At 37.3% G+C, this 25884-nt stretch overlaps 1 protein-coding gene across 5 annotated transcripts in view; it reads left to right on the top strand.

The window, feature by feature from the left end:
- The window catches only part of LOC109100169 (zinc finger transcription factor Trps1-like), a 109887-nt gene that overhangs the window by 29933 nt on the left and 54070 nt on the right, over positions 1–25884 (top strand). For all 5 annotated transcript variants that reach the window (XM_042777095.1, XM_042777097.1, XM_042777098.1 and 2 more), the window contains exons 4-5: positions 2951–4035; positions 14286–14928. In XM_042777095.1, the coding sequence (XP_042633029.1) occupies positions 2951–4035; positions 14286–14928 (1728 nt within the window). The remainder of the gene's footprint in view (positions 1–2950; positions 4036–14285; positions 14929–25884) is intronic.

Here is a 25884-nt window from a genome sequence, read left to right as displayed (position 1 = left end):
GAGGGCACATTTCAGGTAAGATGCTGCCTTAAAAGGCAACTGCCTATGTCAGAAGCAAGACAGCCTTATAGTTTTAGAGCAGTGCTATAGTCAGACCCATGGGTCATTAAGGCTTAAAAATGATGCATGCACATGCAACTGTGAAACTTAAAATTTGTCACAGACTTAAAACCACTAGATGAATGGTAACCGTACATGATGCATGCAAAGTCATGCACACGCAGAAACTCACACACTGATGAACATTGGCTGCATTAATTCCCGAAATTTTGACTAGCCCTCACAGAGTTTGTGTTTGTTCGTGTGTGCTATAAAATAACGTCATGAATAAGCAATCAAGCTGCTCCGTTCAAATAGAAATGCAAGCGTCATTTGTCATATCACCTTGGTGATTTCTGATTTATAAAAACAAGCAAACAAAAAATGTGAAAGAGATTAGTCTGGATCATGCTGGCACACTGCATTTGGCTTTGTTCTGTGACTTCTGGCTGATTTATCGTAGCACTAGCCTCAGTGTATCATGTTTAAATGGACCATTATGAGCAGTTGCCCACTTTGCACATGTGCATGTACTCAGTCAAGCAAGCACACAGCGCAGCTTAGAATACCTGATGTTTTTTTTCTTCTAATAACACCGGCCACAATCTTTTTCATTTCAACATCAGCCTGTCTACGAATTGTCGTAATACCGTATAAATTATTTGGGAAAAAAGTTTGAATAATGAGTCTATTCAGAATTCATTCCTAGTGGAATTTTCCATGCAGTAATATCGACGACTGCGATTTTCTCATTTTCCCAATGAAAAAAGGGAGGAAAAAGAGCGTAGGGAAGCTGGTCAGAGGAGCCAGTAAAAACACAGGAGTCGATTTATGTTAAACGATGGGTAATGAACAGATGTCATAGTCATTTATCTGCCTAACTTTCAGCAAGGTTTCACTCTTCACTTCAACAATGTCATGTTTACAATTTAAGAGGCATATTTAAGTTTGGTTTCTATGAAATGAGCCAAGTTTCTAAGCATTTAGCTTTAGTCAGTGCAGGGGTGATTTTGCCCGGTTTACCAGCCAGATATAATGATTTTAATTATTGCTAAATAACTGATGTATCTCTTTTCACTTGTGTTTCAAAGTCCAGTGCTGCGCTGCTTTTTGTTCTGCCGTTCCTGGGAAAATAGTTGTATTTCTACCAAAAGGTCCACCTGTTGTCATAATGAATAAATGTTTTTTTCAGAGTTCAGACAAATGCAAAAATCGCCGCTTGTTTTTACCCTGCAAACACGCAGAGCTTTAAATGTGAACTGGTGGATCGATAAGAAGACAATGCACTCTAAAAATCCAAACAGAATAGGGGTGTGCGATATGTATGGTCTGTGATAATATCATAATTGTTGTTTTAACGATGTGCGATTTGATATTATTGAGTAAATCGCGAAAAGCAAACATTCAGCAAAATATCGTCTAATTATCATTATCGATAAAATCCCTGTAAATTATCGAGACATCATTTTTTTGTCAATATCGCACACACCTAATTTGTTATTTAATTGATATAATAATTTATTGTTAATAATTGTTTAAATTAATATAATAATTAATACCTTTGTTTAAAGGCTGAAATGTAAAGGTTATCATTTTATAAAAGTTTTTGTTTTTGTGAAAACTTGTATCTGAACTGTAAATTGTGCTTTTTACAGTAATTTTACAGTTTAATATGGCTCATTTTATTTGTGCAAGTCTTAAAAAGTTCTTAAATTTGAGCTTAAAAATCCTGCAGAAACCCTGATAAATATGCGTAGTACATGTACTTTGGACTAAAATAGTGAGTTTTAAACAATTTCTTTTGTAATTTTTTTTTTACTTAATTTTTTAATTTAAATTTCTTCTTCTTCTTCTTCTTATATAATTTACTTAATTTACTATAATTTTTTTTAAAATTAATAATTAACAGTAAATAACTACTAAATTTAATGCACATCACATTTTTTGCTCTCTTTCTTTCTTTCTTTCTTTCTTTTTTCTTTCAACCATAACATCATTTTGTATTTTTATTTTGAAAAGGTTTGTGCAGTCTGTGTCACTAGTGCACTCTTCTTAAATGCAATTCCTCAGACAGGTGTTACAGAGCGACCAGCTGAGACTTCAGCTTAGTCCACTTTGTATCTGTAATATGCACGTGTAAGAATTGTAATCGAGCACAGATTACACTAAGCAGTGGGTGTTTATGTAATCATTGCTTCAACATACAGCTCAGGGGCTGCTCAGAGGAAAGGGTCTGTCTGTTCTGTGACATTCCTTGAGTGTTTTGTCTGGAGCATGACGTTGAATTCCCCACAGTGCGTATGAAGCTCAAGATCTCCCACTCACAGTCTCTTTTGGCTCTGTAACTGCCAGCTAAATTTTCCATATGTTTGTTTATAGGCCAGACATCTATTGCATATTAAGTCATAGATCTGTCTATATTTGAATATACATGCAATTACACTGATTTCAGAAATATTTTTGTTAGTTAATTTAGTGAATGACATGCATTTTAATTATCTTATATCCTATTCATTTTTTCTTTTCTGTTTTTTTAAATCCACAATTTCATTTCAGAGTATCCAAACTAAAGTTACACCTAGATATTATTAATCGGAAAAGATCCATTTTGTGGCTGCATGCATGGTCGCTTTACCCCTTGACTCTTTCTCATGTCCCCCATCTGCTCACTGAAGGATTTTTTAATTCTCAGTGCTGAGAAGTAATAAGAACATAAAATGTGATTTGCCTTTGTGTGGTGATAACTCCTGCCTCGTCTTCAAGATTGGGAGGGTTATTGAAAGTCTGTTGTCTTTCTTATATCAGACTTCTATTTCTCTGTAATTCTCTGTAACTCACGGATGATTGTTCTTTCCCTTTATCTCATTTTCTTTCTTTGTCATCCCCCCCTTCAACTTCCCTGATCTTGCAGGTAACGTTAGCTGGCACCTTTATCGGAATTGGGAGAAAGACGCAGGACTGTCAGGGCAACACCAAGTACTTCCGCTGCAAGTTCTGCAACTTCACCTACATGGGAAGCTCTTCTGTAGACCTAGAGCAGCATTTCCTGGCCACCCACCCCAACAAGATGAAGAGTCCACCTCCATCCAACCCCAACCTCGAGGAGAAGTCCTCAACTGAACGGAAGGGGAACTGCATTCCACGCATTGAGGCAGACGAGCAAGGGAAGTGGGCCGATCGGGTGGCGGTGAGGGCCGAAGATGACACTGTGGCTGGGTACTCCGTACCAATCAGGGCATCACACTCCCCTAGCCACACTGGAGGTGACCCCCCTGCAGCGTATTACTGGTGCAAGTATTGCAGTTTTAGTTGCGAAGCTACCAGTGCTTCTAAGCTTCTGGAGCACTATGAGAAGAGACACGGCCAGGCGGCCATTAGGGAAGGAAGTCCAGAGGAAAGGGATAGAAAGACCCGTGACGGAGACTCCCACTTACGGAAAAAGGAGAAGACTGGAGCAACGAATGACCCAGAAACGGTAGTAACCAGTTACAACTGCCAGTTCTGCGACTTCCGTTACTCTATGACTCACGGTCCGGATGTCATCGTTGTGGCTCCGCTTTTGCATCACTACCAACGGGCTCACAGCATTCACAAGTGCACCATCAAACATTGCCCCTTCTGTCCCCGTGGGCTCTGCACTCCTGAGAAGCACCTGGGGGAGATTTCCTATCCCTTCGCTTGCCGTAAGAGCTCCTGTTCGCACTGTGCTCTACTTCTGCTGCAGCTAACAGCCGGAGGGACCACTACCCCATCCCCGCCAGCTCCCCGAGCGTCTGTCACCCATCAGTGTGACCAGTGCCCGTTCACCTCGACTGATATTGACTTGCTTCTCTTGCACTATGACAGCACCCACACCTCGCACACCTTACTGGAAGTCAAACCTGAGGAGGAGGGATCAGGGGATGCAGGGCCAGGGCGGGACCATCCGGGAGAGTACACCTGCACTAAGTGCCATTTCTTCACTGAAGTGGAGGAGGAGATCTTTCGTCACTACAGGTAAAATCACATAACAGTCACCTTTTTTTGAGCATCCTTACTGGATTTATTGTTAACATTTTTGTTTTTATAACTGTATGTGATATGTGACTCATATCTGTATCGTTTGTGCTATAAACATGAATGATACCTCAAATTATGCTGCTTGTTGAGGAGAGGTAAAGTTCAATTAATGAAGGGACCTGAACCATATTTAGGGGTCTTAAGGGTGAACTGTGTATTAAACAAAAAAAGTTATTATTTAGCATTAGATTGCATCGCTTTAACTCAGTCCATTAAATATATAAAAATTATGTTATTAAACACAATATTCTCCCTTTAAAATATTTTGTTTAACTTTCAGTTATTTAATATTTTATTTTATGATATTTTAGTTACATTTAATGTATTGTAGCAAATGACCATTGGACAGAGTGAGCGGCTGGTGATCCAGCAAGCTTGTGTTATTCTGTTTATTGCGTTCATGCTTATACAATCAAATGAATTTTTTATTAATGTAAATATTAATAAGTATTATAAAGGTCCATTATTTGTTTACTTATTTCAATTAATTCCAACATTTCTCATTTTATTAATTTGCTTTAATTTAAAGTACTAAAATAACTAAATCTAAAACTAATAGAAACTACTAGAGACATAAACTACTAACAATGACAAAATTACTAAGACTTTAAAATGAGAATGGAAAATAAAAACTGATTCAAAATATGAATGATGTTATGTATATTTAATATTTTAATATTTTATTATTGTAGCAAAAGGCATTGCATTGGACAGTGAAAGCAGCTGTTGATTATAGCCTGCAAGTTTGTGTTACACATTTGTTTCTGTGTTGGCGGTTTTGCTTTCATACTTTTTTTTTCCTTTTTTTTTGCACTTTACTTGAAGCGACCGACACAGCTGAATAAACTGAAAATGTTAAACGTCAGGGAGTAACTTTTCCTGCAGCAGTCCCTCATTGGTTTTGATTTAGCTTGTCTTGAGACCAGGTGCGTAGATGTAAATGTGTACACTTTAGTGTTTGTTTGCACGTGTGTGTGCGTGCGCGCGCCCGCGTGTATGTCTGTTAAGTGTGTACGTGTGGGAAACTGTTATTACCTTTCTATATTCTTTCTTTCACCAGCTGGGTGGTATGTACAGTGCGGATGAGTATGGCTCTGCTTTACCTTCACATAAGATCTCAATTACTTTCCATTTTCTGCCAGAGTTTACAGGCATGTCTACATGTGCTGGTTTGAATCTATTGATAAAAATGAGTTTACTGCACCACTGAAATCCATATGTCCGCTTGAGTTTGGCACAGTAGAAAGAGAACAGAAAGGCACTTTGCTAAATCTAATATAAGTGTTGTGTAAATACACCAAACCACCTCAATGCCGCATATGTTTGATATTACAATATATTGTGCCATATTATGTGCAAGAACTTCTTCTGAGCAGTTTTACTACTGATGCTTACATGGAAAAATGAAGCCAATAACAAAACTTTAATACAAATTGGTAGTATCATGCATGTACAATAGATTTTGTATTTATGTGTATTTAAGTATTTAAGTAAGAAAAATAAAAAAAATACTTATAAAATTGATTTTTTTTTTTTTCAGTTTAATTTTATAAGTATTTATTAAAATGAGTTTAACAATTCTGGTACCAATTCTAGTAATTATAAAAATTTTAAGCACAGGAAGTAATGAATTGGATGTTCAATTTGATTGGTTCTTGTGCAAGGCTGACAAAAACCCCCACAACAACAGTCAAGTTTAAAGTGGCTCTGATGCATGTATTGTATATTTTATTACGTGTTCCATCCACATCTGTTAAGGAATGCAGCTATTCTAGAAGTCAGTGGAACCGAATGTCATTAAAATTAATTTGGTTTCAATATTTATTTATTTATTTAAAAAAAAAAAACAGTTTTTAATAAGAATAGATTTCCAGCCTATTCATAATTCATTCTATATGCATAAGAGCACACATACATTGTCATAATAAAGTCATACATAACTGCATTTGGTTGATTATTTTGTTGTTTGGGGGTGATGTGGGAGGAATGGGGGGCTGTTTTTTTGAATTGGTTTACCTAGATCAACCCTCGAGGTCCTTTTTTGTCGTGATGCTTGCTGCTGCACAATGGTGCCACATTGTTGTGTCCAATGTTTTCTACATTTTTTATGTACATGTTCTAATGGGATTCTTTAATTTACATTTATTCATTTAGCAGATACTTTAATTATTTCATGTTGTAGACCACGAAATAGCAATTGATTTAACCGTTTTTTTTTTTAGTTTTTAACATAAAACAAAATAAATTATAAAATGATAAACCTCAGAACTGAAACTTTATATTTCTGGGATGAGTCAGAAGTATAAATTATTATATTATTTAAAACAGATTTATGTGAGTGAATATTCGCATTGGTCTGAACAAAAACTGCAGACTGTGTATTATTGAAAAATGCACATTCATTCTCTGCCAGTAGGAGGTGCTTTTGGAGTCAGAAATATAGTGGTTTCCCCCCGGTAACAGCTCTAAACAAAACAGCTCAGCTCATAATTATCAGGTAAAATGAAAATGTGAGTTACCAGCGTAAGCCTACATTTTATTTAGTCATTTTAACTTAGGGCTGTCAATCAATTAAAATATATAATCATGATTAATGGCATGATTGTCATGAGTTAACTTGTGAATAATCGCAACTTAATTGCACATTTTTATCTGTTCTAAATGTACCTTAAATGAATTATTTTCCCCATGGTTGCACAGACAATGCTTAAGCTAGTCCCAAGACTAAAATGCATGTTTGAGCTGTGTCAACTGAAAATATCCTGCTCTGACATATCTTTAAAACTCATTGTTCTGTGTCAATATGCACACCTGTAACACTTTCAAGGCATTTTTGTAATGCAAAAATTAATTTATGCAATAAATGTTTATTATTAGTGAAACCAGTTAACAGAGCATGAAGAGTAGACATGTTTCATAGGTCATGGATGTTTTTCAAAGAACTTCATGTCTATTAGACACATGAAAAAAAAAAAAACACAGAAATACTAGCTTCCTATTACTTCTCTTTCTTTGCACTGAGCACTTTACACAAACCTGTTTGCATTTTCGCATGACAGGGCAGCTCACTTCTGAACATGCAAAATGTACATTTATTATTTATTATTACATTTGTTTGCCTCTCTGTGCCACATACTGTATTTTGGTGCAGCAAAATTCTCAAAACTGTTTTCATTGATACATTTGACTGTTTGTTGTCAGACAACGGGATGAATATGAAATAGTGACTGAAACGCGACCCATTAAGACTAACCTCTCCCTTCCGAGAAGTTAATCTGCACAAAAATATATAATCGTGCCGTCGTCTGATAAAAATCAAATAGGCTACAGAATAGCTTGAAGACAATAGCTGTGCTGTGATTTTCAGTTATACTTATATGTAAAATTAGAGAAGCAACATATCAGTGTTTTAACTGAAAGCGCAGGTCCTTTCAGCCGCGCGCTGAACGCAGAGAGAGAAGTGTGCGGCGCGCTGGGAAAGAGGGACCTCGCGCTCGTGCGGAAGTCAGCTTTAGATGCATACAATTTTATTTTGCTACAAGCTGGATACACAAGAAGCACGTTCAACTCGGACGCGCAGACGATTGTCGTGCATAAACACCGTAAACAGCAACCGTTCGCGTGTCCGCGCTTAATGCGCATCTCCTATATGAAAAGCATTAGGGGGCCCTTGGCTTTTGGGGGCCCAAGGCAGTCGCCTACCTTTGCCTAATGGGTAAGTCCGCCCCTGACTGCATGACAGGCACAGTTTTCCTACTATTTAAACTTTTTCAGTAATTGCACAGGTTCACATGTTGTTGAATGATCAACGATCTAATCTGACTTGTCAAAGATCTTGGCGAAGGGATCATTTGTCAAGTTGGTGCTCATGTCAGGAAAGACTGAATTTTAAGGCCTTATAAACCCACCTGTTCCCTAAGGAACACGTGTGAAGGTTTTTGTGCATTTGAGCTTTGAGTGACATCCATCATGATCCAGCTGCCCGGGGCTGGTTGTTTCAGGTGGACTTGGAGCAGAGTGTTTTCAGCCTGTGTGTGCGGCCTTTCTGAATAAGGCGCTGTTTGTATTCAGAGCCCACAGCCTGGAACCCGGCAAGGAGAGAGCCAAAATCAGACCTGTATGGCCTCCCTGGAGAGCTCCTGCTTCTCTGCTCAGAGTTGTGTGTGTGTGTGTGTGTGTGTGTGTGTGTGTGTGTGTGTGTGTGTGTGTGTGTGTGTGTGTGTGTGTGTGTGTGTGTTTGTGTGTGTGATTCAGAATTGCATGTCATATTTTGTTTAAAACCACTTTTCCCTCACATATATATATCGCTCACCAGCCTCACGAGCAGCATGAGAATACTGTATACACTTGAAGTACACTAGATTTTAGTGTGTAGGCTACTGCATGCATGTTTTTAGCATTGTGTCCTTTGTGTTATTGTATGAACATCTGTGTCATGGTATCCCGTTTCATTGTGTGGAAGCATTCGGTGACCTCTGTGTGTGCGTGCGAACGATTGTGTGGTCTGAGGAATCACTGATACATAATATTTCCAGTATGTGTATATGTCTCTCCTGAATACTTCGCTATAGTGTAGATTTATGAGCAGAATTCTGCCCTCTAGTCTCTAAACGGCAACCCACCCACCACGAACATGAACCTGATATTGACGCTGTAGACTCCCACACCTCGTGCCCACCCGATCCAGTGCACACTCAATATATCACGCTGCCCTCCAATTCAGGAAAGGGAGACCTTTTATGTGCAGGAGCTGAAACTGTGAGAATATACTGCATTGGATTTTGGACATGCTGGTTTCAGACTTTGGGTCAACACATTGTGGGAGTCACTCAGAAAGGTGAAGCGTGCAATGTCTGCACATCTTTTAAATGCATTGCTTGGATAAACAGGTAGTCCCACCCCCAAACTTATGCCATTGGCTGTGTCACAGTCCTTCAGCTACAGTGAACAGATTTTAATTCCTATTGATGCTGCAAGTGGTGACAAGTTTACACACTTCACCTTTACAAAGTTAGCCATCTGAAGTAGTTATATGAAGTAGTTTTCATTTAGCTGAAAACTGAAACTGGAAATGAAGTTTCAGTAATTAAATTTAGGTAACTGACCTTGGTATGCTGTTTAGGTTGTCATGTTCTCAGGTGATAAATCAAACCAGTCGTAGTAAAGTCAAAAAGTCACTTTTTACATATTTTGTTGCTAGTACCATACATGCCTCTTCTGATCCTAGTTGTTTGTATTTTGATTGTCTTTTTTAAGGTTTCTTTTGATATTACTTATATAATTATATGGATGTGATTCCTTTTTAAAAGTTGTCTTCTGCTCATTGTGTTACTGTTTGTACAGCACTATGGTAAACTTTGTTGTTTTATTCAGTGCTTTGAATTTGAATATTGCTACTTCAGCATCATTTTTGGTCACATTAAAGTGCGTCCACACTGCTGACATGTTTACATTATGTACATGACATTGATATTGAAACAGGCAAAGTGTGCCATCAGTGAAATGCTAATTAGACTGAAACCAAAAAGTATTTTTCCCTACAATTTCAGCATAATTCCATTTTGAGGGTGGAATGAGACTGATAAATTGCAGTGCAGTTATAACAACCATTGAAATCAATAGATTTGTTGCATAAACTAGTGTGCAAGCGCCTTAGTTTTATTTCTAAGCAGTGTTAGTTTACTGAATAAGTCTTCACGTGTTCATCTCATTTATTGCAGGGTGTTTTGAAGAATTTTGTTTTTTTTTTTTTTTGGTAATGAGGGCTCCTTGTTTTCTGTTGGAGACCGCATGAGCCGATGAGCTTGCATTTGAACCCCCCTACTGTGATTTTTCTCCAACTAGTTTTTCTGTCACCCAGTCAGGTAAGCAGCAGGCCATGTTGTACCCATTTTTTCCATTTCCTGTGTAACATCACGGGGATGGTGTCAGTAACGCCTTTGCTCTGTTCCGTGTCCTGTAAAATGGTAGTATTGAATGGGTGTGCTGGTGCATAGCTAAAGGGCTATATTTTCACAAGCGCAAATTACTGCCACTCAGTACCGTTATTGACATCGATATAGGTACTCATCCATTTTTTCATGTTTTCAAGTATTTCCCCCTGAAATCGATGATGTTGTTTTGATGCTTTGCAAAATGAGACTGAAAAAAAAAAAATCTATAACCTGTGATTACAATTAAATTGAAAGTGTTGAGGAAATTATAGTGTTGGAGGTAGGTAGCATAAAATTTTGTTAGGTACATAATCTCACACACTTATGCTCACACAGTTTTGAATGATTACATGACATTTGCTGGCCGCGCTTATACTGCTCTGCCTCAGTATAAGAGGGGTGGAAACTCTTTCTAGTGACCCAGTCAGATGAAGTAACCTGCTTTTGCTACCTGCTTTTTAGAGTTGTGAATCAAGGAAAAAAGGCAGCAAGAAAAGGCCATGTCTAGGCTGATTTAAATCCTTTGAAGTCATCTTACCATCACTATAAAGTTGTCACCGTCTCTGAAATGCCAGTTGATGAGTTGCGCTACAGGCTCTATCATTTTCCTTTATGCTTGTAAAGGACTTTTTTGTTTTAACAACAGATGATTCCTCAGATGGCAGCCTTTTTGAATGATCCATTGTGTTAATAATGTTGCTCATTATTTATGGTTATGAGCTGTCAGAACTCTTAACACACCTCCAATTGTGACGTAATCGCAAATGCTATAAGACTGACATTTCCCACAAAATCTGCCTTGACGGTTTAAATTATAAATAATAATTATAAGCTCACTGTTGTAAATCAGGGTAAGTCAAGGAGATCATTCGAACATTTGTTTTATGTAAATTTTTAACCAAAAAAAATCCATAGTGCATCTTTACAATTAAAATTTTTTTTCGGTCTTTGGTACTGTTGACATCTTTTGAATGTCATCTTGAACATGTACTACTCTAATCTCATAGTATTTCCTTCATGTACCTTAATTATCCAGCAGATGCAGCTGGGATTAACACTTTATTTTGTTTATGGTCTTAATGTGTTTTCTTAACACATCACAGGAAACGTGAAAACCTTTCAGCATTTTAATTAAAACTCATTTGACAAAACTGTCATAATTATTGTTGTAACGCACTCTACTTTTGATAGACATTAACAGATGTTTACAGAAATCAGGTGTGTTTATTTCATTATTTACTTAATGTTAATTTAAATGAACTTCAATGAGAGTATTATATTACATCCACTGAGGTTACACTATGGCAATTGTTTTTGTTGCTGCTAGCTTTTTTGGTGAATTCATGTATCTTTACATTAATCTCAATATTTAGTAAAAATATTTTAATTTCATCATTAAACAGACTTACAAAGAAAACAAATAGTAAAATTTAAAATAACTTTGTTTTTCCATTTCAGTACATTTTAAAATGCAATTTATTATTATGATATTAATATGGCAAAGTTGAATTTTTAGCAGCCATTAGTACTCAAGTCTTTAATGTCAAATGATCATTCAAAAATAATTTTAATATGCTGATTTTGGAAGAAACATTTATTATAAATTTTTGAAAACTGCTTAATATTTTTGTGGTAACCATGAAACATTCTTTTTTTCCCCCGGGATTCTTTCATGAATAGGTTCAAAAGATCAGGATTTATTTGTCACATATATTACGGTCGCATATACTGTAGATATGATGTTGTGATCTACTGAAGTTTAGCTATAGATAGATAGATAGATAGATAGATAGATAGATAGATAGATAGATAGATAGATAATGGGACGCTCAATGTAAGATATAAACCTGTACGATTAAGTTCTTGAAGGCTTTGCGTGGTAGAATAAAGTTTCTCATCAACTACTCCATTTAAAAACTTCACTGTTAACAGAACTCATGCCAGAAAACAATCAGTTCTGGGTTGCAGGGTTTGACACATGTATTTATGCTCCGTGTCAGTGACCAAAGAATACGATTTGTTTTGGAAGCAGAACCCATGCTTTGTTGGAAAACACTTGAGTCTTGTTTGGTGGTGGTGGGGAAAGCTAGTTTTGTCTGGTACTGATTAATGATAACTGAATGAATCTGTGTGTCTGTCGCTTACGGTAACTGGTCCTCATAAAACAACTTCACAGAAGTTTAAATGGTCTTCAGATGCCCATTTATTTCTAGATGTGTAGATGTTTTTATTTAAATGACTTTTACCTAAAATATAGCAAAATAAATGGTGCATTTATGTTGTTTTTTGGTTTTACAAAGTAATATTTGGATGTGTGTACCTAATGATTGTTTTTTTTTCCTGAGATGTAAACATTGTGTTGTCTGTAATCAGGGGTACATGCAATGGATCGTACACTTTCTCACACCTCACCGGTTACTGGAATGCACCAGTGTTTGATCTGCCCCTGCCTTCGTGTACCTAAGAGGAGCAAATTACAGAACTGCATGCTGCGAAAGTCAGGCAGCAGCGATGATGAAAAGCACTTTCCCACTCTGTCCCTCCTTTTGGTGCTTAGAGGGGCAGACATGGCATCTAGCGGTTTTGCTCTCTTTCTTCTTCTCTTGCTTTTTATCCATCCCGGTTCGATATAGTGTCAGATTGTGAGAGGCTGTTTACTGGGTAACAGATCTCAGATTTTATTTGGTTTTTTTTTTTATTTTTACAATATAAGAAAAATCTTACACTGATATTCAGCTTGAAGGATATGGCTCTAGTGGGCATTTATGATAACACCAGACAACTTTAGTTTCCCAAAGAATACACTCTGTGTTGAACTGGGATGGATAAAAAGTGAGAGAAGAAAGAGAGCAAAACATCTAGATGCCACATTTATGACATTTAGTCAGATTTCTATACATAAGTACATTAAAACCCTTACACACTTGTAGAATTCTGTATTTGTGAAAGTTTACATTGTCAGTTTTATATATCCTATTTTATGAGCGACCTGTTGTTTTGCTTAATATTTTTGTGGATAACGTGTTAGATTTTTTTTTTTTTTGTTTTGTCAGGATTCTATGATGAATAGAAAGTTACAAAAACAGAATTTATTTAAAATAAATCTTTTGTGACATAAATGTATTTACTGTTTTCGATCAATCAAAGGTGTACCTGCTGAAAAAAAAAAATATATATATATATATATATCAACAAAGAAAAAACCCACAAACTTTTGAACTGTTGATAATATTTCCTCCTAGGTGCACAGAGTTTCAGTCCTGTGTCTAAAGTCATTTGTATTTTGTTTTATTGGGCTAGTCATATTTTATATTAAGGAATATTACTGAAGTACAATGTGTATTTGTACAGTGGTTCTATAACCAAGAAACTATTATGAATTGGCAGTTTTTTATAAATATTTTTTGGGATATTTTCCCCAGAATAATTCCAAAAGAAGGTGGAGCATCAAGCAGTGCATAACCACAACATTTTTCCATTTCCAGTTCCCAGTGAAATATCATAGTTCTGTTGTACTCAATAGATAACAGCACTCTTGAAACGCTTCTTAGATTTAAGGAACCGTTGTATACAACTAAACATCATTTGAATTGCTGATACTTGATGAGCGTGTTAACATGTTTTTTTTTTTTATTATTGTTTTTTTTTCATTTATAGATGATCTTGGCGAAGGGTATTAATAACTTGATTTGACCTTTAACATTCAACACTAAGAACCTCTCATTCAGTGAAAATACTCTATTGCGGTACAGTTAGCACTTACAGCCAAACCTGTCAACGAATGGCCATTGTCCAAGCACATCTACTGATGCATGTAAAATAAACATCGTTTTTTTGGGTGGGGTACACTTCCCCGTACTTCTTTGTCAGTGGTCAATTTCAAACAGGAAGTACAAGCTTATAGAAAATCATTGGTGTTTCTGTAGAGAATGTCACAATCATTTACCTAAAGGTTAGCAGACTGTTCATTTAGCTTTCATTTGCAGAGAGTTTGGAGCAGCTCTTTGTTTCATTTATTTGGAACAGAACAAAGAGCCATTATGCAGACGAAAATAGCTGACTAAACTGTAATTACACAGCATTACAGAGATTCAGACCAAGCTCAGGGGGGCAGAGACGTCATATAAGGAGAAAGCACACATATTCAGGATGTGGATTAGTCTTAGATGGCTCTCCAGGGGCGAAACGACTGTTTTATCCATGAAGAATGATATAGGTCATGATTGCTGAGACCATCTCTTATACTCTTTGCAGGAGAGTTCACGGCTGCTGTCGTTGTCGGCATTGTAGTTTCACTGCCACGGACACCACAGCGCTGCTGGACCACTTTAACTCCGCCCACTGCCAGGACTCTGGGGATCCAGCCTCTGCTCCTGCCAACGGCTGCTCTGCCCCCGCAACCCTCCGCATCAAAGAGGAGAGCAAAGGTGATCTGAAACTCTATAGCCTGGTGCCCACAGAGGACAGCAGAGCCGAGCCGCTTCCCGGCTCAGAGGTCGTGAAAAGTGAGGCCCAGGATGAGAAGGAGAAAGGCTGGGTTGAAGCGCTGGGCCCTGTGACTGGCAGTGGAGTCCGAGGTGGGGAACAACATGTGCAGAGCCTGGTGTGGGTGTCCAAAGAACGTGCAGGGGAGATTCTTAGGGGAAGCCCAGCCCCGTTCCCCCAGGCCACACTGGGTCTACTTAATGCTGTGGCAGCCGGGGTAAAAGACCAGCAGCAGCAGCAGAAGGGGGCGACCATGCTTAGAGACTCATCAGGACTGATCTTCAGCCTCAGCGCCGATGCTAAAGGATACCTGCCAGGGACACCAACAAGCGGTGCAGAGAAAGCTGGGCAGCAGTACCCAAGTTCTACCGAGGGCAAGAGCGCCAAGGAAGAGTCTCAGTCACTCTTAAGGGTAAGAGATGTTCTCTGTCTGTCCACTCTCTCTGGACTTCTTATTTTTTTCCTTAAATAGTTTTAGAAATGTATGCATTTTCTTTCTAGTTATTAAGCCATGTGACCAGGCTCAACAGTAAGGATTTTTCCTGCAGGCATAGTTAGATTTTTTTCTTGCTCTGCTAATATTTTAATTGGCCTCAGTATACAAACAAACAAAGCAAGCAAACAAACAGACAGACAGATAAATAAATTAATTTGGATATATAAATAAATAACATGCATTAATAGATTGCTAAAAATGTTTTTTATAAAATTTTTAAAAAATTATTATAATTAAATATACAATTTAAATAAAAATATAAGAATAATAATGTTTTGATTATTATTATTATTGTTAAGTGCAAATATATTTCTGTTTTCATATTTTTAATGTAATATTTAATTTAGTATAATTTATATAAATAATAATAATAATAATAATAAATAGTTGTTTTTGTCTGTTTTATAGTTTTAAATGTAACATTTGTTCTTAAAACAATGTTTTATAATAATTAATAAATATAAATATAATTTTTATAATTTAAGAATTTTATAATATTTAAGCAACATTTTATGTTCAAGAGAAAATTATTATTGTTTTTTGATTGCAGGTTAAGTTTTCTGTAGAATATCATACTACAGCCTATCATACTACTGCTGGGGTGGGATCTTCGTAAAGCTTAAGTTGTTTGTATATGTGTCTGTCTGTCGGTCTGTGTGTGATCATGCTTACTTGGGTTTTAATGAAGTCAGTATGTACAGAGACCCTCTGCAGCTCAAAAGCCTGGCCAGACTAATTGAGGTAGTTAGAGAGCTGCAGACACAATAACAGAGCCACTGTGGTCATCAATGCTTAAACACAAACAAAACAAAATTCTGGGACATATACTTCACCTGAACTTTAGATAGTGAACTAAACACTCAAATTCAACGGAAAGATAGAAAGATATAATAGGGAAAGTACATGGACATTGAAACAAATAAGGTAACAAGGCCTCTATCCATGACGCTGGATTCATAAGTGACGAATGCATCTGGCGTTGTGCCCTTTACCCTCAGAATTCAGATTGCACTGCACACCTTAGTGATGGAAATTGTGACTTATACACTTTGTGAGGAAGCAGTGCTCTGCCTAATCTGGTCTGGTGGATTATTTCAGTTAAATAGCTCATATAAGAGATCTTGTTACTTCTTTCTTATATCACTATATTGATATCGCTCTATTTTTACACTATTTTTTCACTACTGATATCACACTATTTAACAATTTTTTTTTATAATTCAAATGTGGTGATCAAACACTTATAATGATGTAACAAACATAGTCCTATGTAGTGGAGGCAGGATATTTAACAATTTAACAATAAACTTTAAAACTTTATTATTCAAAATGAGTTTGACATTGGTGCACTTAACAGTGCACTTCACTTCACTTATTATAAATAACTTAACACAAATAGATAATTTGAAGCAGCGGACTTGGGTGACGCACATCTCTACACTAAACTGACCTAGGTCACCAGTAGCAAACAATGGAGCGCGTTCTGCTGGACAAGCTAAGTAATTACACCATTTAGAAGCATTTAATCAGCATTATATGTTCTGTAAAAAAATTTCATATCAGCGGCATATTCGCTGATACCGATATATTGGCGGCAGGCTCATACCGGCCGATAATATCGGCTAAACGATATATTGGTCGGGCTCTAATATGTGTGTGTGTGTCAGGCTCTAATATATAAATATATATATATATATATATACTTCTTAAGCTCTTTTTTTCTAGACGTTTTAACTTAATTTATTAAAAGGTTAAAGTTTAAAAATCCCCTATTGATTTACATGTAAAGTTCAGCATTCAGTGACATAATCTTAATATTTGCTTACTTCTATTGCAGTTAATGTTTGCATGCTGAATTTTGAATGGTCTTGTCTTACTGTGACATTTACTATAGTTTTACATACTCTTTTGCAGTCTTGCAAGCATCAATATTTCCTTAAGAAAGTGCAAATCTGGTTACAAATTTCTGTCAATTACCATCTGCACCAGTGTCAGAAGATAAAACATATCATGAAGTGCGTGTTTGTGGGCAGTAAATGTAACACAATGACCTGTACGTAATGGCTGTCTGTGTAACAATGTATTTGTGTTTTTGTCACCTGGCTTCCCATATTCCTCAGTCTCTGTCAGGCATGTCAGTCGGATAACATGATGAATCTGACACAGTGGCTTCAGCTGCACAGAAGTATGCGTTATGATGGGCTTATAAAAATCAGGACGTATAATGTCTTTAGTGTCACTGTGATATGGGTAGTGATCAGGGATTTTTCATGCAGTTGTTAAAGGTGAGCAGGCGAAAAATGACAGTCGGAGACTGCTTAAAGATGCACAGCTAGTGAAAACAAGAGTTCTACAAAGGCATTTCATGTAATGTATTCACTGTCTGACATTTGGAGCAGAATTAGGCTGCTGTTAAATGTCTTTCTCCAAACTCAAGGTCGTGCAATGGTGTGGATTCAACAGCTTGGCAATGAATTCTGTATATTTATGTGTATGTTAAAGCTCCATGTTCCTCTTTGATCTCCACGTCGGCTGACAGCGAGAAGGAGTGGCTTTCCCTCAATTTTCTGACATAATTTCCATTCACTACCCTTCTTGTTTGCTTACGTTTTAAGTTGGTCCCTTTAACGCAGAGCTCTGAGTAACAAGAGGCCCTTGCTGGGAATTGTTCCTTCCTGTGCATCTCCCATCCAAAAGGCATCACTGATGTAACACGCTGGCCCAAAAAGAAAAGGAAGGGGAACGCGAATGGGGTTTGCGAGCCGTACGTCCTCCCTGGATGGTTCTGGAAAACGGTTGGCAGGAGAAGAGGGCCGGGCGTGGTACGTTCAGTGGTTAAGTCATTAGGCTAGGCGTGTCAGTGAGTGTGTGAAAGCTTCGGGGTGGAGGTGGAGTCCTCTAGCCCTCAGGAAATGTTGAATCAGAACATTTTTTGGGACTGCTAGGGCTTAATGAGACTCAGAAGGTATCTGAAGTCCGTCACAATATTTTTTGAGTTACCATGACTTGGCGTGTGAGTCATCTATTGTATTATGAAACCCGGCTCAGCCAGGGAGGGGTTCCTTACCAAAGAACCTGAAGAACCCAGTCTGGAGCCAAGGCTCACACAGACCTGTTTCAGCACTTAGATTTGAAGAGGAGATTGATTACTGAGACAGAGACTTTGTGATGAAGGGGCTTGGCTTGGGAGTTGCCTTTTTAGAAACCAGAGAACTACTTTTTTCTTTCATTCTTTTCTTGGTTTTTGTTGCATATTTGATAATGAATACCTATTTAGTGACATAAAGATTGATCTACTATATAGTATGTGTGTGTGTGTATATATATATATATATATATATATATATATATATATATATATATATATATATATATATATATATATATATATATATATATAATTATTTTATTTTATTTTATTTTATTTTTGTGACTCTCCATAGAATAGTTGATTTGATCTACGCTGGGCTAACCTTTAGAATATTATACTAATGACACTATATGACACTAATGAACATAATTTTCCCTCAACATAAATCATTGAGCAATAATGGTAAGGGATCTGGATGTCAGCTTTTCTTGTCGAGCAGAATCTTGTATTATGTGTCATTTTTGTCCATTATGAGACATAGAAACCATTGTATTTATTGCATATCAATGCATTGTTCGATTCATGTTCAAATCTATATATTAAAACTATATCTAATCTATATACATCTGTACATTAATGGTAAGAAAGGTCATTGTATTTTAAGCAGTCTCTAGAAATCTTTTTTTCTGATGTCTTAACTTTCTGATAAAACAACATGCCTCCCTATTTTTTTAAATGCCTGTTTGCCCTTGACTCTGAATTCCAGCTTCCTCTAGTCTTGCCACATACCCATAGAGCGGCGTTCTGCCCCTGTGGCAGCGTTCGGCCTGCTGGCCCGTCACCGGCATCGCCTCATGTCAGAGCTCATTACTCCTGCTCCAGCGTTCTCCTGCATGCTACCCAGAATCTGGCTGCTGGCGCCTTCTCTAGCCTGTCCAGCGATCAGCAATTAACCCCCCGATGCATTGTGGCTGAACCCTGCCACACAATCATTGTTTAGGGTTGTGTTCAAAAGGTACGCTTTTTTTTTTTTTTTACAGCTGACCTCCTGCAAGTTGCAGGTCACGTTAATTGCCCCAGATTGATATTCCCGCTGTGCTTGGTGCTGGCATTGGTCAACCCCTGGAGCAAACGGATATGCTTTTTCATCTGTGAAGACTAATCATGCGGTTATCCTTTTATGTCGCTTCTTAGTGCACTTCAGTATCTCTAAAGATAGTCCTATTGTTATTACCTAATTAAGCCTCCAGCCACAACCCTGCAGATCATACTGAACTTTGCTCCCAGTGGGCTCTACTTAGACTTTCCAAACTTCATCCTCTGTCTTTGTAGCACTGAACAGCATTGGATGCTAGAAGATCTTTTGAATAGTGTTTGATGTGATTTTAATCAGACTAACCTTCATAACCTGTTGTTTTATTGGATTAATTTGAGGTTTTCCTTTTTTAAACCCCAAGAGTCAACAGATGTGAAGGATGATTGATTGAGAACATATTGAAATAGTGCTGAATTAATTGATAGGTGTTCAGTAGAAGTTTTACTACTGCCTTTTTAATGAATTTATTTATTATTATTATTATTATTATTATTATTATTATTATTATTATTATTATTATTATTTTTTCATTTTCTGTTATTTTAGAATCTGGCTGTGGATTCCAGAGTCCAGATGTCCCACATCAAAGAGACAGGAGCCCCTTTTTGTTTTTTAATGAATACAATCTGCCATTTAATTTTTGCTGAGTGTCAGATTAACTAGGCTCTTGAGGAAGGTGACAATCACTGTTTTCTTCCTTCCTTTCCCAACTTTTCACATGCTTTTCCCCCACCTCCAGTTCCCCTCTTGGATTTGTAGTTCAGCTAAGTTCAGGCAGGCATTTAGTTCAGATTTAACATGCTGTACGGATAGACAGCAGGAAAGGAACGTGGTGGAAAGAGGATATGAAAGGAGAAGGCATCTGGGTAGCTGCTGATTAGCTTTTCTTTGCAGCCTAATGAAGAGACGGCTTACCTATTAGTCTGCCGAAGTGACAGGTGCCAGGCTTCAGGAGACGACACTGGTTCAGAAACGCACCCAAAGACTCTCATCTTGTTGCGATGCAACAGCAAGCTCAGGAGTGAGGGATAAGGGGGAGGAGCCAGAGGCCTCTAAACAAACACACAAACACAAAACAGCTGTGCTTGGCAGCCAGCAAATGTGTGGTTACCTTGCGGAATGGGGCAGGCACATCAGGCAGGTGATGCACAGGGGTGCACAATGACATTAAATCCAACAGCAGCTGTATTACCCAGGTAGCCTCTTCTCTAAGCAGGCTTTCTGTGAAGTCGATGACATGTTTGAGCAGCTGTGTGTATGAATGTGGGAGATTATAAATGAATTGCTGTTTTGGTGTATCCATGATATGCAGTGGCAGAAATTGGAGGGGTGGGTGGCACAGGTGAGGCAGACAGATGGTTTCTCCCAGGGGAGCCTCCCTCCCTCAACTTTCTCCACCGTTTCTGCTATGTAAGATCTCTCTCTGGGTATCATGCTGATACGGCAGCTCCTTCATGCAGATCCGGGAGTTTAACACGAAGAAGCATCACCCAATCTGCCCATCTCAGTCCCTAGTCAGAATTGCCGTTTCCAGCACCCTGAGTTTTTCTCACCCCTTCAGGTGAGAATGACTGAGCAACCTGTGTCATTTTCTCCTGCTGATCCCCAAAATACCAATTCATTTCTCTCAGTCAGGTTTCCCTGCACTTGCACAAAACCAAAGGAACTAGCAATTCATTTCCCCTAGCACAGCGTGTCCGCATGTCTCTGAATGCACGATTACCCACTGAGTACCAAAGAGGGATAGTAGCTTAGGAAGACTAAGCTTTGATTACAACAAGCATGTTCTTCATTAAGGATCCATTAGATTCTTTTTTGCATATTGATGATTCATATGGATATATATTTTGCATATTTAGATTCAAATGCTTATTTGGATACTGTACGCAGGACAACATTCTTTTTTTCTTTAAGATGGTTCTAAAACAAGAACATGGGAAGCGTTTTTCTTCAAAATAATTTTTGGCGTATTATGCAATTTAATCAATTATGCAGAAAAAAGTAGACAAATCGTACATTGAGCAGGATTTCATTATGGTATGGTGTGTTACCTGGAGCAAGTGTAACATTGGTTTAAAACATGTTTTATTCAAATTTATTAAAATAATTAAAACTAATTATTTTAGCTATCAGAAATGTGTAAATTATTACTGAATTATTACTGGGGAAAAAATAATTATTTGAATTATTTACACCTAACTGTTGTAAATAATTCAAATAATTATTTTTTCCCCAGTAATAATTCAGTAATAATTTACACATTTCTGATAGCTAAAATAATTAGTTTTAATTCCAGTACTGGGAATTTACAATGTTTGTATCAATCCACTTGTCTGTGTAGGCTTTTTTTTTTTATGCCACTAGACTATCTATGAGTGAGTCATTGAATCATTCAGTCTATTGAGTGATTCAGTCTGTTCAATCATTTAGAGCTATTATCCAAAAACATTGATTCAACCATTGTGGTTCCAAAGCAATTGGCAACATTGTGTGAAATGTACTCACTTTTAACAATTTGTTGTTTATCATTATAGTTAATCACATTATAGTTATTTTTTTATTTTTTTTTTTTTTTTTGAAGTGATCAAACATTTTTCTCAGACATTAAGAGAAATCTTCTGCATACATTTTAAAAGTGTTATTGAAGAAGGTTTAGTTCTTTATAATTGCCTCCGATCCCCCTGTGGTTCCTCCATTCCTTTAAAATGTAGCACTAGATAAACTACCATTGCTGTTCCACAGTATTGCTCCTTCCTTGCTACTCTTTACTATTGAAAATGCCTGTATCCTGTAGCCATCTAGTGAAGAGCACTCTCTGTATTGTGATTCCCATTTGTGTATTTATTAAAGGGTTGTGATAAACAGTAAGTCTACTTTGGGCAGGCCTGAAATGAAATTCATTAGGTCTGCCATCGTTTACATTTCCACCCGCTGCCTCAAATTATATTTAGTGACAGCTGCTTTGATAAGCCACACTGTATGTTTCTGGGACTCCAATGTATTGAATTTCCATCAGGATTTCTTTCTTAATGCGTTTCATTTTTTTCTTTATAGCCTTTTCTTTTTCTCTTACTCCATTCCCTTTGTAATGCTGTGGAGCTAGACCTGAGGAGGAATACTACATAGATGTAGTTCCACCCCACCGGTGCAGATGAATGGGATAGGTGGGGCTGTTTCCTGTCGAGGAGAAAAAATAGGTTAATGATGAATTATCTTTTCTGCTTATCATCATTATCATAAGTCTGTAATAACTGATGACATTTTACAAATGACTAGGCCCTCTAATCTTTCTCTTTAGCCAAAGAGGAGTCATTGATGCCCTACCTGCCCTCCCCACATGACTATCATAATCCTTCGGCTGTGTGTGTTTCAGCGCAGGAAGCCAGAACTTCTCTTCTTTTCTTTATTTAATTTGTTCACTGTCTGTCGTTTTAGAGTACTTGCCACAGGATACAGGGAGAATCTCTTGACCAGCCTGGAATACAGGACACTTTTAATGAAGAAGGTACAAAATAGGGCCATTTTCTTTTTTCTTTTTTAACAAATGGTCAGTGAAATTAGGTACGTAACCTTTAGAAAGTGCTGACTATGCACCTCAGGAGGTCAAACTAAATATTTTATTTGAGCTTTGCAGTTTTTACAATCCTTTTACCAAAATATTGGTCTAAATACAGAATAAAACATTACATAAAAAATTAAATAAACATTAAATGAAAATTAAAACAGTTTTTTTTTTATATATAAGAAGGAACACTTCTGCATTTGTAACGTTAGGTATCATGAACTGACAATATTTATAGCATGGATTGATCTGGATTTCTATTTATTTCAGTACAAAGCATACTAATGCTTTTTGCTTTTGGTTGTATAAACATGAATGTATTATGAACAAACATGAATTATGTAAATTAACCTACTAATAGTAACTGATGCAAAAATGGTTAATTCTGAATGACACTAACTTATCTTAACCTATTGAATCCTATTTTAGTTTGTTACCATATAATTAATTAATTAATTAATTAATAGATACATAAAAAAGGTAATGGGATTGCAAATTTAGCCTAAAGTTAGCTGTCACTCAGAAATTGGACCAAATTGAATATTTGGTTTTTGGTAATTAAAATGAGTTTATATTCAAAAGTCACAATAAATAGCAGTTGAACAGATAATCTACATCTCAAGTCGTTACTTAGCAGTTCAACAGATAATGTCAAAAACATGACTTAAAATAAAATATTTATTTTTTTAGGTGGGACAGGCCTAAAATTTAGATAATTTTAGCATATCTTATAGTTCTCACAAAATACTAAAATTGTCCTTCTAATGCTTCTAAATTGTTAGACATCAAAATCTTATTCTTGGAAAGTTTACAGATTCCTGTAACACTGCTGGTTTTTAAGCCACAAGATTGTGGGTTACCAACTAGGAGCCTGAGAGGTTGCAATTTACCTCAAAAGAAGCACAACACAGTGTTTGTCTTAGTGTTTCTATATCTTGCCCATCAAATACATTTTGTAGATTATTTTCAAGATGGTATAATGTGCAACACATAATGAACACAAGCTGTTTTCCAATCGAGCACAGTCCTCCATTTAATTTAACTGGGCTGTGCTTTCTATGCCCAGTTGTTCCTAGCAGAATGGAAGCTTGGCAGGATTATAGGTAGGTTGCCCTGTCAGGAAGTCGGCCTCACTGGGAAGAAAGATGACCAAAGTTATTTTCCTTTCGTGATAATAAGTAATGGCTTACATAGACCAGTAAGCTCTAATCACAAATTCCTCCCTGCATCTCATTACTTTAACATTCTTTTAGCTGTATCAGCGGCACCAGCACTTATAATTTCCTCATCGGTCAGTGCTGAGTGGATCAGAGTTCTGGGCAAGATGCAATAGAATGACAATCCACTGGCCAGAAAAGGGGAGGCAAAGAATAGGCTTTACCCATAGAGACTTCAGTGAAATAAAATTAAGGGAAAAGTTTTTTTTTTTTTTTTTTTTTTTTTTTTTACAAAAATTAGAAAATGCAAAATGTTAATTTTTTTGCTCAAAGAAACGAATTAGACTATTAAAATTTTATAGCTGTATTTTGTCTGTTTTATTTAATTATTATTTATTTATTTTTTTGTTTAAGGACGATCTCTCATTATATTTTCTTGATATTTTTGTGTTTTTTAACCAACACTTTGCAATGCACTTGCAGTATTTTGCACTTTTTGTCTTTGCAACAACCCCAAGTGTCCTTTTCTGGCCGTGTTGCCCTTGTAGAGGAAAGTGAGTGTTTGCATTGAAGTTTGATTCAAGGATAATACACTCTTCCTCACCTGCACTGTGGAAATGTCACATGGCCTGCAACCCTGCACACATCAATCTTCAACAGCACTTCCACTGCTTGAGCTCTGTTTGGTGTTTGTCGGTACCGAATGTTTCGGTTTATGGATTGAACGGTCTGCTTACACAGAAAAATTTAGACTTTTCTTCTCTAATTGCTATTCTCAGCAAGATTTTGTTTATGTCAGTGTTTGTTTGTCATAGAATGAGTGTGTGTTTATGTTTTCATGTCTCTTTGTGTTGGAGAATCGTGCTGATGCTGCTCAGACAGGAAGTGGAAAACCTTCCTCCGCATCTCGCAGACGAATTCTGTAAGAGTGCCACATTTTATGAGCAAGGACGGGAGGGAAGAGAAAAAAAAAAAGAGGAGAGGGAATGTGACTACCTGCTGCAGTCTACGGTCTGCGGGCAAGCAGAGAGTTTTGCATGACCTCACCGTCTGAGGGGGCGGAATACACAGAGCCGTTTCAACAGTCTTCCAGGACGCCCCTGTTTATTTTTGTCTAAGGAATGATGGGAAATTTGACTGCTGCAGAAACAAACTGACACCCTTGTGCAGCCAGCCGACCACGCCAGACCAGGCCAGTGTGCGTGTGTGTATTCATCCTGTTTCTGTGGTTTGGCTGCACAGGGCAGGGGATAGAATGGAAAGGATGGCGAGGTTGTGAGCAAAGTTTGCTGTTCCGTGGCCCATAATGGTCAGATTGTGTTTAAAGATGAAGCAAGACATAATCGGCGGTAATTCACTCATGTGTCTGTCTGCTATGATTACATCCTTCTCCACCATCCTAAATCAAGTCCTTTCAGTTACGGCCAGCTGCTCTCATAACATGTTTGCTCAGCATTGGTTTTTATACACCATGTGAATTTCCACCTTTTTTTCAACGGCCGATTAATTTATCGACTCTGAGTCTGAATGGCACTTATGTCATGTACACTGCACCTTCTGTTATGTGTGGTCGTGTGCCTCGCCTTAGCTTATATTTGCACAGACCCGTAACATGTACGGCATGTACGCCACAAAGAAAAGTTCTTTTGTTCTGAATTGTTATCAAAACCTAATGTTATGCGAAACTATCTTTCTAATGAAAGCCTGGATTCAAATGTGGTTCTCTTTTTGTTGCTATATGTGGTAACAGGTTGGACTGTGTTCAGTGTTTTGTGTGCCCACTTTTTAAATGTTCCAGCCACAGCTGCACCGAATCACCTTGTTAAAAAGTGCCGGAAACCTGCCTCCTTACCACCCACGTCTGCTTTCATTCACCAAAACCTTTATAATGATAATAAATGTCAGTGATGATAAAACTTTGCCAGCCATACCCCCTCAGCCCCACCTTTCTGCGACGTTATTTACA

The sequence above is a fragment of the Cyprinus carpio genome, chromosome A19 (genome assembly GCF_018340385.1).
Source record: "Cyprinus carpio isolate SPL01 chromosome A19, ASM1834038v1, whole genome shotgun sequence".
NCBI lineage: Eukaryota > Metazoa > Chordata > Actinopteri > Cypriniformes > Cyprinidae > Cyprinus > Cyprinus carpio.
The sequence above is the reverse complement of the archived record's forward strand: the minus strand, read 5'-3'. Positions and strand labels throughout refer to the sequence as shown.